Source organism: Giraffa tippelskirchi, chromosome 6 (genome assembly GCF_054371585.1).
Source record: "Giraffa tippelskirchi isolate mGirTip1 chromosome 6, T2T-mGirTip1v1.2.pri, whole genome shotgun sequence".
NCBI lineage: Eukaryota > Metazoa > Chordata > Mammalia > Artiodactyla > Giraffidae > Giraffa > Giraffa tippelskirchi.
This window is the reverse complement of record NC_137280.1, coordinates 58,375,730-58,389,041: the sequence shown is the minus strand read 5'-3', so window position 1 is coordinate 58,389,041 and position 13,312 is coordinate 58,375,730. Positions and strand designations below refer to the sequence as shown.

The following is a 13,312-nucleotide window of genomic DNA, read 5'->3' as shown; positions in this document are numbered from 1 at the left end:
CGCGAGCCGGTCTGGTGCCCCGTTCTGGTTCCGCCCCGGCTCCGCAGGCGCGGAGGCGCCGACCCACCAGCAGGAAGGAGGAGGCGCGGCCAAGGGAGGGTCATTCCCGGCAGCGCCGCGCGGGCCGGGCCGGCGGGCAGGAAGCGCGGGGGAGGCGCCCGGGCTGGGGTCCCGCGGTTCGCGGCCGGGGCGGGGCGTGCGCGTCAGCTGGGCTAGAAAAGGCAGCGCCCGGCCCGCCCGGGGACCGCGCTCGACGCCGGCCCGACGCCGCCATGAGCGCCGCGCTCTTCAGCCTGGACGGCCCGGCGCGCGGCGCGCCCTGGACGGCGGAACCCGCTGCCTTCTACGAGCCCGGCCGCGCGGGGAAGCCGGGTCGCGGAGCCGAGCCGGCCGCGCCCGCCATGTACGACGACGAGAGCGCCATCGACTTCAGTGCCTACATCGACTCCATGGCCGCCGTGCCCACCCTGGAGCTGTGCCACGACGAGCTCTTCGCCGACCTCTTCAACAGCAACCACAAAGCGGGCGCCCTGGAGCTATTGCCCGGGGGCCCCGCGCGCCTCGGGGGCCCTGGCCCAGCGCCGCGACCCCTCAAGCGCGAGCCCGACTGGGGCGACGGCGACGCGCCCGGCTCCCTGCTGCCAGCGCAGGTGGCCGCGTGCGCGCAGACGGTGGTGAGCCTCGCGGCCGCCGCGCAACCCACACCGCCCGCGTCGCCAGAGCCGCCGCGCCGGAGCCCCGCGCCCCCAGCGCCCGGGCCCGCGCGCGACAAGGCGGCGGGCAAGCGGGGCCCGGACCGCGGCAGCCCCGAGTACCGGCAGCGACGCGAGCGCAACAACATCGCTGTGCGCAAGAGCCGCGACAAGGCCAAGCGGCGCAACCAGGAGATGCAGCAGAAGCTGGTGGAGCTTTCGGCCGAGAACGAGAAGCTGCAGCAGCGCGTGGAGCAGCTCACGCGGGACCTGGCCGGACTGCGGCGCTTCTTCAAGCAGCTGCCCGCCGCGCCCTTCCTGCCCGGCGCGGGGGCGGCGGACGCGCGGTGACGCGGGGGGCGCGCGGGCTCTGGCCGCACTGCCTGGAGCCGCCGGGCCGGACTCCCGCGCTTGGCCGGGACTCGGACAGCTGCCCCGTGGACCCTAAGTTACTGTGATGGCAGCTTCTCTACATCCTACGCCTAGGATGCAGCTAAGGTACATTCGTAAAAGAGACTTTTCCGACAAGCCTTTGTACTGTAGATACGAGGGAAAGACTGAGCATGCTCACTTTTTTATACTGATTTTTACAGTATTTGTAAGAATAAAGACGCGTTAGACCCACTTTGATTCCTGCTCTCGCGGCCCTCCGAACCCGCAGGGGAGGGCGCGTCTGGCTGACTTGCACCCCGGGGCCGGTCATCCCGGGTTGCTTTGCTTCTCAAACAGGCCGAACTCCACCTGCGGACGTGCTGGTTAACTTGCCGAGACCCGCTCGGGTGGAAGGTGCCCGTGCCCCGGAAACGTGTTGGAAACCCGCTGGAGTGCGTCCCACCTCGAGTGGGGGTCTAGGGGCAAGGAGAAGAGGGTTCGGTTACCCGAGAACCAGCCCGACTCATCTTGGCTTTCACGGGATTTGCTTTCACTTTCCTCACTTCTGTAGTCAGCTTCAAGTAGATTTTCCAAGTGCGTAAAGTACAAGTCATGTAGGAGATGGAAAGGACAGTCAGAAAGCTACTTAAAACCGGCTACCTTGCCAGTACTTGTAATGTTTCAAAGATGAACCTGGACGAATAAATAAAGTCGTTGCCTTTCCCCCATGAGAGTGGGTACTGGGCAGCCTTTCTTTGTCTTGGCTGCTACGTCTATATTATGTAATTTATTAACCGTGGCCTGTCATGATTATATTGTCATAAGGGAGGAAACAAAATCTTTAGTGTCCAGAGATAATTAATCCGGGGTTTTACTTTTAACTCAGATACTCTGCCAACAAGGTGAACGATGACCCAGCTCTCCTGTGGCAGGGTGGCCTTGTCTCTGCACCCAGTGCTAACCAGACCTGTTGTTCTCTCACTTTATCTATACTTTACCCATAACAGTTTGACCTCTGACACGGTGTCCCCAGAACATTTTCCAAAAAATAATAAACTGCAAAGCACTTAGGCTGGACATTGACTGTGCAGAGCAGTTAATAGACGAGAGGACAAAGGTTTGCCCTTTGCCGGGTATTCTTTGGGGAAATGTTAAATGGGAAAAAAAACCTGTTGAAACATGGTAAAATTTGAACAGAACACTTTAAAATTACAATAGGACAAAATAATTTTTTCTACTGTATTATCTAAAATAAATACAATACGAAGGCCTGAAGCTTATTTAAGCTTTAACATGCAGAAAGGTAATAAAAATATATACAATCATAGAAAAAAGTATTTTGATTTATAGTTTACAAAGCCATTTTCCTAACATGAAGTTCCATTTCAAGATCATAAAGTACATTTACTCTGCCCAGGGTTAAGAAATTAGCCAAACCACCACCACCTCTCAGCCACTCGGTAAAGTTCACAGATCCTGTGGCCGTTGCCAGTGTTCTCAAGAGGCTCTCCCCTCGCTCAGGAGCTCAATCTCCTCCAACCCCATGCTGCTGGTCGGGTGGGTGGTGATGCACTGGACAAAACAGGTTAACGGCCCCACCTCCTTTCCGAGGACACTCCTCACTTCGTAACTCTGCAGGGAGGAGAGGCAGGCTGGTTAGAGCAAACAGACAGACACCCTGTTCCCAGCGGCTCAGCACACCACAGCCCAGAGCAGGAGGCCCTTCCTGGCCCGTGACCCTCTCCGGAGGTGAGAACAGGCTGCGATACAAGCAAAGGAAGGAACGGCTTTTTTCTGGTAGCTGAGTTCATGTTTACACAAGAACATCAAGAAGGTCTCTTTTCAACGTTTGTCAGTGGATACAAGGCGCACACCTCTCAGCTGGCCGTTCTAGGACAGAAGCTGGGGGGAAGCACACGTGAAGCCGTGCCTGGGGTCCCAGCAGGAGCTCCATCATGCCTACTGCTGACTCCCACTTCCGCAGTCGACCAGCACTTCTGGTCAAGGACGAGCTCTGCCTGCCTCAACAAAGTCTCAGTGCCCTGAGCTGAGCGCCTCTCCCCATGCTGTAGAAAGGCCTTCCTTCTCACTGTCTGATAACAATCTCAGGGAACAGGTTAGCTAGCCGTGGGCAAGCATCATCTCCACGTGGGAATGCAGAGCTCCAGGCAGCAGGGCCCAGTGACCAGGTGGGGCAGTATGTTGTGCCCTCCTGGTCTCCAGGTATCAGACCTTGGGACACTTTCTTTGGGGGGATAGGGCCGAACATAAAGAGAGGCTTATCGGTCTTAAGGAAGACTGAAGCCCCAGAACGTCACGTGTTCTTTGGGAAGTTTCTCTGCAGGACCTGAGGAGCAGTGCTGGGGCTCCTCCCAGCCCTGCTCTGTGCCAGACACTTGATGGATGTCTGTGATAACTGAGTTCAGTGCTAACTTGCCCCTTGCATCATTAATGTGTCCTAGCAGGGAAACCCAGGCCGGGGGGGGTCAGACAGCATGGCCAGGGCTGGCACATCTGTGTTCCTGATAGGCACCTCACTGTCCTCACCTTGGGTCTGGCTTCTTGTGAGCACACTGTGGTGGGAGGGCCCATCTTCTGCCCTGCTCAGGACCAGACATGTGCTGTGAGGGGGTCCAGACCGTGTGGGTGTCTGGCTCAGGGCCCAGCGAGGTCCCAGCTGACAGGAGCACAAGGGCCAGCCAGGGACTGGGAGACATCTGTGACCCCAGTTCAGCCTTGTGACTGCTGCCCAGCGGGGCTATGTCCAGACAGTGTGTCTGTGTGCACAGTGTGGCCACACTGAGCCCCGAGATGGCTCATTCTGCAGCAGTCAATGTCCAGCTTGGTCTGGGATGTGGACGCTGTGAAGCCAGCTCACTGCAGTCCCTTTCTCCCACCTATAAGACAGGCATAGCACCAAATGCCGTTTCTCCACCGTGGTTCACAGGGAGCTCTGACCTCCCTGGTAGCATGTTCAGGTAAACTGGGGGAGAGAGCTGAGGTCCAAGCAGGTGAAGGGAGGAAATGAGAGGATGAGACTGACAGTGTGCAGGCCTCCAGCCGGGCTCCTGTGGCCAAGACATCAAGGTCACAGCCCCTCGGTCACTCCCAGGGCTGCTTCTGTGCTCATGAGGGGCCTTGCACAGGTGCAGTGGCAGGAAGGTGGCAGAGATGCTGGAGAAGGGGGCGGGCGGTTCCCACTCAGGGCTGGGAGAGCCATGGTGATGCTGGATGCCTCTGTGTTGTCTACAAGGGCTGCCCCTGTGTGTGTCCACAGGGGACCCCGGTCCCCTGGATACAAGCGCCGAACTCTGACTTGGAAAAAACAGTCTGAAAAATACCCTCTTTTTAAAATAGTTGCCAGGTATAGCAACTATAGTTTTCAATGATAACTGTATCATTTATAAATGGAGATTAAATTATACCTATATTTGGGGGAAATTAACATGAAGAGGTTAAAAACAATCACACTAGCAAACTCACATGTGCTGGTCATATGAATGCATGTATTTGTGTATGTGAGTATAAAACGTGCCTCTGTTTTCAAAAGGTACAGTGTCTTTTCTTTGACTCTTGCTTCTGTGATGTCACTCAGGTGGAGTGGTGGGTATGACCACTGCCTTCACATCTGGAGCTGGACCTTGTTAAGTGGAGGCCTGAGACCCAACACTCCTGGGTCCTGACTAGAAGTGGCACAGTTTGTTCTGGGAATGGAGTTGTGGTTCTCATGGAGAGTCATCTGATTCTTTGCAATTTGTGAATGTACATCCGCACCCTAAAAACTGACGGAGTCCAGGCAATCCTCGTGGCCGAAGCCCCCAACCAGGTCTCACCCACACCCATGTCCACTTCCTTCCAGGTTGACATAAAGCTGAGAATCCACTGAGCGCAGAGGCGGGGCTGGGGGTGACGAGCTCGGCACCTCCCCAGTCCTACTGGCCTCACCTCTGCCAGCAGAGCAGCACAAAGGGGACACCGAGGTGCTCGCCAAGGGGCCTCTCACCCGGGGCACCGGTGCACACGCGCCACACACGTGGATCACATACACACAAGCACACACAAGCCCCTGAGCTCTCTAGAATGCAAGCAGTGAGAAGTCTAATGTGTGGGAGGTACAGCCTGCCTCCATTAAAAGGGAATTAAGTGAATCAAGGGGTTCCTGCCAGGCCCCTTAGACTCCAGGCTCCTGAAGAGAGCAGGGGGTCGAGGGCCACTGTCCAGGGAGCCTGGGGCACAGGAAAGGCACCCGGGTTACTGCAGGGCCCAGGGGTGCTCTGGGTGCCATCCCTAAGCACTCGGACATGGGCTTCGGTTCGTTCTGCTGTGTTCTCCTTGAGCAGGACTCCCCCAGCATCCTCCACGGTAACAAGTTCCAAATGGTTCTGACACAGTCAGAGCTCTCTCCTCCCCGAGGGCACAAGGTGAGGTGGACCTGCCATATTTAGTGTTGGTTTAAACCCCCTACCTTGGAACTCTCCAATCCATGAGCCTTACCCAAGGACCAACAGTCACAGAACCACGGGCTCACCACTGTGAAACACAGGACTTCCATCACAAGAGAACACACGCAGGGTCCCTGTCGCCCCCACCTGGGCTGGCTAGTAGCTTGTGAAGACTGTGATGACCTTCCGTCTGCGGGTCTCTCTGCATCCGACAGGAGCCTGGGCCCTGTGGCCTCTCCGGTTAGCAAGGCCATCTTGAGGTCAGCAGGGAGCATGGGGCCTGGCTGCTGTAACTGCTGACTTCCACTGCACTTGCACATGATCAGGGACACTTGTCTACAAGCCCTCCTCTAGACCTCGGTCCCCACCGCACAGCAGCCCCTTGGATGAAGGTTTGTGTGGGGGTGGGGGCGGGGGTCACCAAGTTGCTCTAAAGAAGTGCACGAGGCCAGGGATTCGAGCTGGAACCACAGCCAGACCAAGGCTCCTTACAGATTCTGTGCACGGACATTCCGATTTACTCAAAACTCTGACATCCAGTGTCAAGTAAAGAGTGTAAGGGCCGCTTCTCCCCCGTCAGCCCTAAGCCCAGGAGGGGCTGGCAAGCAGCCAGGAGGGCAGCATGGAGCCTCCAAATTCAGGCTGGATGCAGAGTGGGCCTGTGGCTGTGGGAACCCTTAGCTCTGCCGATGTGAGAGTCCCCTTTGCCAGCAACTGCAAGAGCTATGCACGTCTGCCACCTGGGTTTTGAACCCTGAAGGCAGACACACAGGCCCCTCACAGGCTTTCACATGGCTCTGACATGGACAGAGCTCTCTGCTCCATAAGGGTGTGTGAGGCAAGGCAGGTATGTGAAGTTAGGTGGGTGTGTAAGGGAGTGAAATTGTGTAAGGTAAAGTGGGTGTGTAACGTGAGATAGGTGTGTAAGGTAATACCAGTGTGTAAGGTGAGGTGGATGTGTGAGATAGGTGTGCAAGGCAAGGTAGGCATGTAGGTGAGGTGGGTGTGTAAGGTGAGGTAGGTGTGTGAGGTAAGGTGGGTGTGTAAGGGAACACAGGTGTGCAAGGTAAGGTGGATGTGTAAGGTGAGGTGGATGTGTAAGGGAATGCCAGTGTGTAAGTTGAAGTAGGAGTGTAAGGTAACAGGTGTGTAAGGTAAAGTGGTTGTGTAAGGTAATGTATGTGAGGTAAGGTGGGTGTGTAAGGTGAGGTGGGTGTGTAAGGGAATGCAGGTGTGTAAGGTGAGGTGGATGTGTAAGAGAATGCCAGTGTGTAAGTTGAGGTGAGTGTGTAAGGTAACAGGTATGTGAGGTAAGGTGGGTGTATAAGGTAAGGTGAGTGTGTAAGGTGAGATGGATGTGTAAGGTAATGCCAGTGTGTAAGGTGAGGTGTGTATGCTCAGGTGGCAGTCTCTTTCAGGAGCACGCCTCACACCTCTTCACAAAGCCACCACCGTTAAGTCAGGGCAGCTCTGTGAAGTTTCCATGCACTCAGACTCTAGAATACGCAGCAATTTAAAAACTGTGTGTGTCTCAGATAGCTATTAGGTCTATTAGGTCTTCTATTAGGTCTATTAGGTTCTATCAGCTCTAACTGGAAACCTTGAGACCATCCTACCACAGTGGAAGCCAGGGGACAGAGCCTCGTATCTCCTGTAGGACTGATGAGAAGTAACCTCGGTTCCGAAAGGGAAAGGAGTGAGTCAGAGGAGGAAGCAGGGACCGAGCTGAGCCTCCAGAGCCTGACCTCTGCTGGTGCCCGGCACACAAGGGACAGGGAGAGGAGAGAGGCACACACCCAGGGGCTGGGCCCCCACTTACCCCATCCTCGCAGGCAGCGAACCTCAGGAGTGAAGAGATGCTGTCTTGTAGCAGCTGCAAGAACCACCAAGGGGGCCGGGTCAGCCCCCCACCCCACTCACCAGAAACACCCCTCCCAGGGACTGACGTGTGGCTTGAGGCCACCAGCTCCATTGCAGAGACTTGAGCCTTCCCTCCCCGGGGAGAGACCAAGAGAGGCAGGTGAAGGGGCCTTGGAGGTAGACACGGATGCACCAGCTCCTGCCGGCTCCTACCTTGACCCTGACTGTGCACCGGGGTCGCGAGGGGGAGTCCAGGAAGACCTGCAGGTGCCTCCTGAGGACGGGTGAGGTGACCACGTGGGAGCAGTCCCCACAGGAGAAGGCGCCCCTGCTGTTGGAGACAAGAAGACAGAGCGTGGGATCCTGGTGAGGACAGACATTTCCGGCACCCCGGTGTCTGGGCGTCACGTTCAGAAACCCAGGTCCTGACACAGGCCCGAAGCAGCCTGGGTGCAGAGATCTGGCCACTTGCAGAGTGGCCGGAGGAGGGAGAGACCTGGAAGGGAGCTCACCAGGCTGAGCACCCGGCCAACAAGGGGCGGGACCAGGCAGACCTGCTCTGATCACCTGCGTCTCTCCTCCTTCCTGCCTCCCAGGAACCTAGATCCACGCTCCCGTCGTCTCCAATCCCTACCCTGCACTGTCTAGTCTGGGCCCGAGGCCACCACCCAGGAGGTGTCCAGCAGCAGGAAAGTGAGGGTGCCCTGGGTGCCTCTAATGGCCAGTGGGGCCAGAGGACTGGCTCTGAGGATGGGCCCAGGGTGCGTGGAGGGCGGGGGGCAGTAATGCTGGGCAGGAAGGGATGGCCGTGTGGTCACTAGCGTGCCACACGTTTGTGTTTGCCCTGAGTTCTTTCTCTCCCGCCTGACATCAGAGGATCTGAGGAAGCCTGCTCTTCTCTCTTCTAGGGCTGGAGGCGCCTCAGGGAGCAGCAGGAGCCCAGTGGTGACTTGGGGAGAAAATGCGCCTGGCCTCCTCCGGCAGCTCAGCCACCCCATGTGCCCCCTGGCCCCAGGCCGTGGGGTCCCTGGCAGCTGCCCCCTACCTGTCTGCCAGGCTCCGTTTCAGTCTCTCGCTGCCACACAGATCACACACAGGCCATGAACAGGCAGTGCTCTCGTCCACAGCGACCACGGTGCCTGGAATCAGGGAAGTGGAGCTGGGCTCAGAGGCAGCTCTGTCCCCCAGCCTCTCTGTGCCCCTCAGGTCACAGATGGAAACGGGAGGTGCCCAGGTTTGTTTCCTCAATTTGTGAGTTTATATAAATGCTCCTAAACTTATTATAATTTCCATTTATTGCACTCAATTACAGCAAAGGACAAGTTTTAAAGCTTAGGCTAATTACCACCAACCCGCGTATTTTCATCTTTGCCTTCTCCCAGCATGCATGTTATGAGGTACGTGACAAGCATGCCATGCCTGCGCCACCATGTCCTGCCCTGAGGCTCTGCATGGCTGAAGATTTACGTCAGGGTTCCCCTGACCACTCTTCAGACTGGACACTGGGCATCCAAACTGCTCTAGGACAAGGCAGCAGGCATCTGTCTACTTGGCCCCTTCCGTGAAGGGCCCTTCCCCCGGAATGGGCTCACGGAGTGGAGTCACTGTGTCCAAAAGTGTGAGCCCAGAGATGGCAAAAACCCTCAGAGGTGCATCCCACAGAACCTCTGGCTCACACTGTTCACACTCGCCCACTGCCTGGACATTTACAGGACGTATCTGCCTCCTGGACAGTGGAATGGAATCCCACAGCTTGGTTTCCACTTTCTTGATAAGGAAAGATTCTTGCTGGTTTGTTAGCATCTCCTCTTATGTGGTTTCCCTATTTCTTTTTACTCCAACATTTGTGATTTATTTCTTCAACAAACAAGTATGTATATAATGTTTTTTAGTGTGGGATAAATATGTAGCACTGTGAACGTAAGAATAAATGCCACAATCTACACTTTAACGGACTCCACAGTCTGACTGGGAAAGCAGATAAACAAATGAGTAAAAATATCATGAAATATCGGAGAAAATATCTGCAAAAGACACTCTGATAAAGGATTGCTATACAAATATAAAAACTATACAAATAACTGTTAAAACTCAATAATAAGAACCAGAATAACCTGATTAAAAAATGGGCCAAAAACTTTAATAGACACCTTGCCAGAGAAGATACACAGATGGCAAAGAAGCACATGAAAAGATGTCCAGTGTCATATCATGAGGGAAATGCAAAATGAACACAGCAATGAGACACCCCTGCACACCTATGAACACAGTAATGAGACACCGCTGCACACCTACGGGGGCGGCCAAGTCCTGAGCACTGACGGTACCAAATGGTTCTGAGGATGTGGAGCCAAAGGAGCTTGCAGTCACTGCTGGCGGTAATAAAAAATGGTACGGCCACTGTGGACAATTTGGCAATTTCTTATGAAATTAAACACTGTCCTATGGTACAATGAACCAATCACATTCCTTGGTATTTTCACAAAGGAGTTGAAAACACAAGTCCACATAAACACTGGCATGTGGCTATTTACTCTTAATTACCAAAGCATGGAAGCAACCAAGATGTCCTTCAGTAGGTGAATGGATACATAAACTCTGGCTTATCTAGAAATGGAACATCGTTCAGTAATTTTTAATAAATGAGCTCTCTGGTCGTGAAAAGACATGAAGGAACCTTAAATGCATATTACTAACTGAAAGAAGCCAATCTCAAAAGGCTACAGACTGTATGATTCAACTATAGGACACTGTGGCAAAAGCAAAACTATACAGATTGTGAAAAGATCAGTGGTTCCCAGGTATTAAGGGGGAGAGAGGGCTGAAGAGGTGGAGCACAGAGGTTTTAGGTCAGGAAAACCACTGGGTACAACACTGTAATGATGGTTGCGTGTCATATGTTTGTCTAAATCCACATAATATAGTCACCAAGAGTGACCCCGGCTGTAGCTATGACTCTGGGTGATGACAATGTGTCAGTACAGGTTCATCAGTTACAACAAACACACCATCTGGTGGGGATGCTGACGGTGGGGGAGGTTGTGCATATGTGGGGGTAGAGGGAATGCGCAAAATCTCTGAACCTTCTTCTCAATTTTGCTAAAACTGCTTTAAAAATAGTGTCTTGAAAAAAAAAAAAGTAGAACATAAAATACATGCTAAATTGAGAAATGCAAAGTCCCCTGAGAGGGGCATAAGAGAGGCCCTCTAGGCTGGCCTAAGTGTCAGGGGAGCCTTCCTGAAAGAATGGACCTGAGGTGGGGCTGCTGGTAGGGAGGGGCACAGGTTCACCCTTTACCCTGAGGTGGGGCTGGAGGCCAGAGAGACAGAGAAAAAGGCAGGTGAGACAGCTGTGAACTGTACAGGCCAGCACCTTCCAAGTCTCCTTGGGATTCTAGACTTGATCTTGGAAGGGATGAGAAGCCAGGAAGGAATTTTAAACAGGAGATTGAGTTGGTCTAATTTTCTTGGAATGTGAAGCACTGCACATATCATCAAGATACACTGCAAATCTCAGACCATCCTTGTTGAAGACTGGTGAAATGAGACATCTGAGAAAAAGTAAGATGTGAACTAAGTTTCCAGAAAATAGGAGAGTCATCCTTCCCACTCTTGGAGCAAAGAATTTAATTTTCCACTAGAACAAACATTAGGAGAAAATTTATCTATAGAGGATAAAATAATGAGAACTAAGTAGGCTTGGTTTATTAAAATGCATTCCTGCAATGCATCCTTGAATGACTTTTTGAAAATGAAAATAATATATCCTGATTTTAAAAAGACTGCCTAGCTAATTTCATTGTTCTTACAAATCTAATCAAGATTGAATCAAAGTTAAGCCAGTACAAGGCTTAAAAGGCTGAAAGTTAAGCCAGCAAAAGCTCAAAGCATAGCTGGAAGGTGCATCTTCACAGAGGGCAGAGTCCAGGCTGAGGGGAGGGCTCCCAGCACAGAGACTCAATCACACAGTTATGGCAAGTCTGCTAAATGAATTAAGAAAAAGACTGCTACAAACCACAGTTCCTTTTATCCTAGGGTACCCATGAGTGCTAACAACATTTACAATTACACGGGATTAAGCAATTTCCTTTCAATTATGGAACAAGACTCGAGCTGAGGAAATACATTTTGTCTGGGGTCTTCATACCACTGGCAAACCCCTTCTGGCAAGCCAGGTGACGGCTGGCTGGGTCTGAGTTCGATCCCTGGCTCCCAGTGTGCATAAAAGTTATGTCCACACTATACTGTGGCTTATTAAATGTGCAACAAATGCGTAATGTCTAAAAAACTAACATCTTAATTAAAGTATACTTAATTGCTAAATTACACTAACTGTCATCTGAGCCTTCAGGAAGCTGAAATCTTTTTGTAATAGTAGCATCAAAGATCACTGATCACAGATCACCATGACAAATATAACCATAATGAAAAAAATTGAAATATTGCATGAATTACCAAAATGTGACACCTAAACACTAAGTGAGCTACTGAAAAAACAGCAGGGATAGACTTGCTTGACACACGGCTGCCACAAACCTTCAATTCGTAAAAAGCACAGTATCTACTAAGCACAATAAAATGAAGTAAGCCTGTATTAAAGAAATTGAATCAATAATTCATAACTTTCCAAAACAAAGCACCAGGCCCAGCGGAGTTCACTGATCAATTCGAGCAAACATTTAAGAAAGAAATTATACAATCCTGTGCAGTTCCCTCCAGAAGACAGTAGCAGAGGGAGTACTTCTCAACTCATCCTCTAACGACAGCGTGCACCTAATTCCAAACCCAGATAAAGACACTACCTGAAAGGACAACTACAGACCAGGATCTCTCATGAACAGAGCTGCAAAAGTCCTTAGCAAGATATTAGCAATCTAATCCAACTATATAAAAAAAAAGGATTATACCATGACGAAATGGGATTTATTCCAGGTTTATAAGCCAATTCAATATTTAAAAAAATCAACTACTGTAATTTATCACAGGGCTTCCCTGGAGGCTCAGCACTAAAGAATATACGCCAGTGCAGGAGACATGGGTTCAATCCCTGGGTCAAGAAGATCCCCTGGAGAAGGAAATGGAAACCCACTCCAGTATTCTTACCAAGAAATTCCACAGACAGAGGAGCCTGGTGGGCTACAGTCCATGGGGTCGCAAAGAATCAGACATATGACTTACTACATAATAACAACAACAATCTATCATATCAACAGAATAAAGAAGAAAAATCATATGATCATATCAATAGATGTAGAAAAGCCATCTGACAAAATTCAATACCCACTGATGATAAAAACTCTCATTAATCTAGGAATAAAGGAAGTTTCCTCATCTTCGTAAAAAACATTTATTAAAAGCCTATAGTTGGAATAAACCAATAAAGAAGTTCTGTGATTTAGGAAAGGATGACCCTAAGGGATTAATACAGAGGAGGCCTAGATGACAGCTGACAGCAGAGCAACCAGTCAAGGAAGGTTCAGAGGGACAGAAGGCTCCAGGAGAGAAATTACATAGGAAAAGGATGGCTCCAAAGATCTGTCATCATTTTTGAGGATTTGGAAAATAATTAAGAGTGTAGAGCAGGCAGTGTAAGTAAAACAAAATTCAGCACAAAACTCCATGAAAAGAATCATACAAGAAAGGAAATAGAGTATGTACTAGTTTCCTGTTCAGTGAAAAAAATTTATATAATCATTATAATAAAAATACCATTTACTGTTTTTCATCTGTGAGGATCAACCTGCAGACAAAGGGCAAAGCTTTACAGCTACAGAACAGAACATTATCGATCTTAATAATCAGAACCGACTGGAGGGGAAGTAAGAGACCGGTACGTTCTTTCCCTTCAATATGTGGAGTAAAGAGATATTATCTTTAGCTGAAAAAACAACAAACACTCAAAACCCTGACAGCTGACATCAGTGACTAATGGTGGGAAAGGTGGTG

At 51.4% G+C, this 13,312-nt stretch overlaps 2 protein-coding genes across 8 annotated transcripts in view; one reads left to right on the top strand and one right to left on the bottom strand.

Moving 5' to 3' along the window:
- Positions 1–239: 239 nt before the first annotated feature.
- SPIDR (scaffold protein involved in DNA repair) overlaps positions 240–13,312 on the bottom strand; it is a 274,921-nt gene continuing 261,848 nt past the window's right edge. For 4 of the 7 annotated variants that reach the window (XM_081498011.1, XM_081498004.1, XM_081498007.1 and 1 more), the window contains 4 exons: positions 8,412–8,505; positions 7,580–7,697; positions 7,326–7,379; positions 240–2,696 (listed from right to left, as the gene is read on the bottom strand). In XM_081498011.1, the coding sequence (XP_081354137.1) occupies positions 2,562–2,696; positions 7,326–7,379; positions 7,580–7,697; positions 8,412–8,505 (401 nt within the window). In that variant the 3' untranslated portion in view covers positions 240–2,561. The remainder of the gene's footprint in view (positions 2,697–7,325; positions 7,380–7,579; positions 7,698–8,411; positions 8,506–13,312) is intronic. The other 3 variants (XM_081498005.1, XM_081498008.1, XM_081498010.1) reach the window with 1 other exon arrangement.
- Positions 249–1,795, top strand: CEBPD (CCAAT enhancer binding protein delta). Its single transcript, XM_081498014.1, has one exon. It carries the CDS (start codon positions 273–275, stop codon positions 1,041–1,043), a length of 771 nt encoding a protein of 256 aa, XP_081354140.1. The 5' UTR covers positions 249–272; the 3' UTR covers positions 1,044–1,795.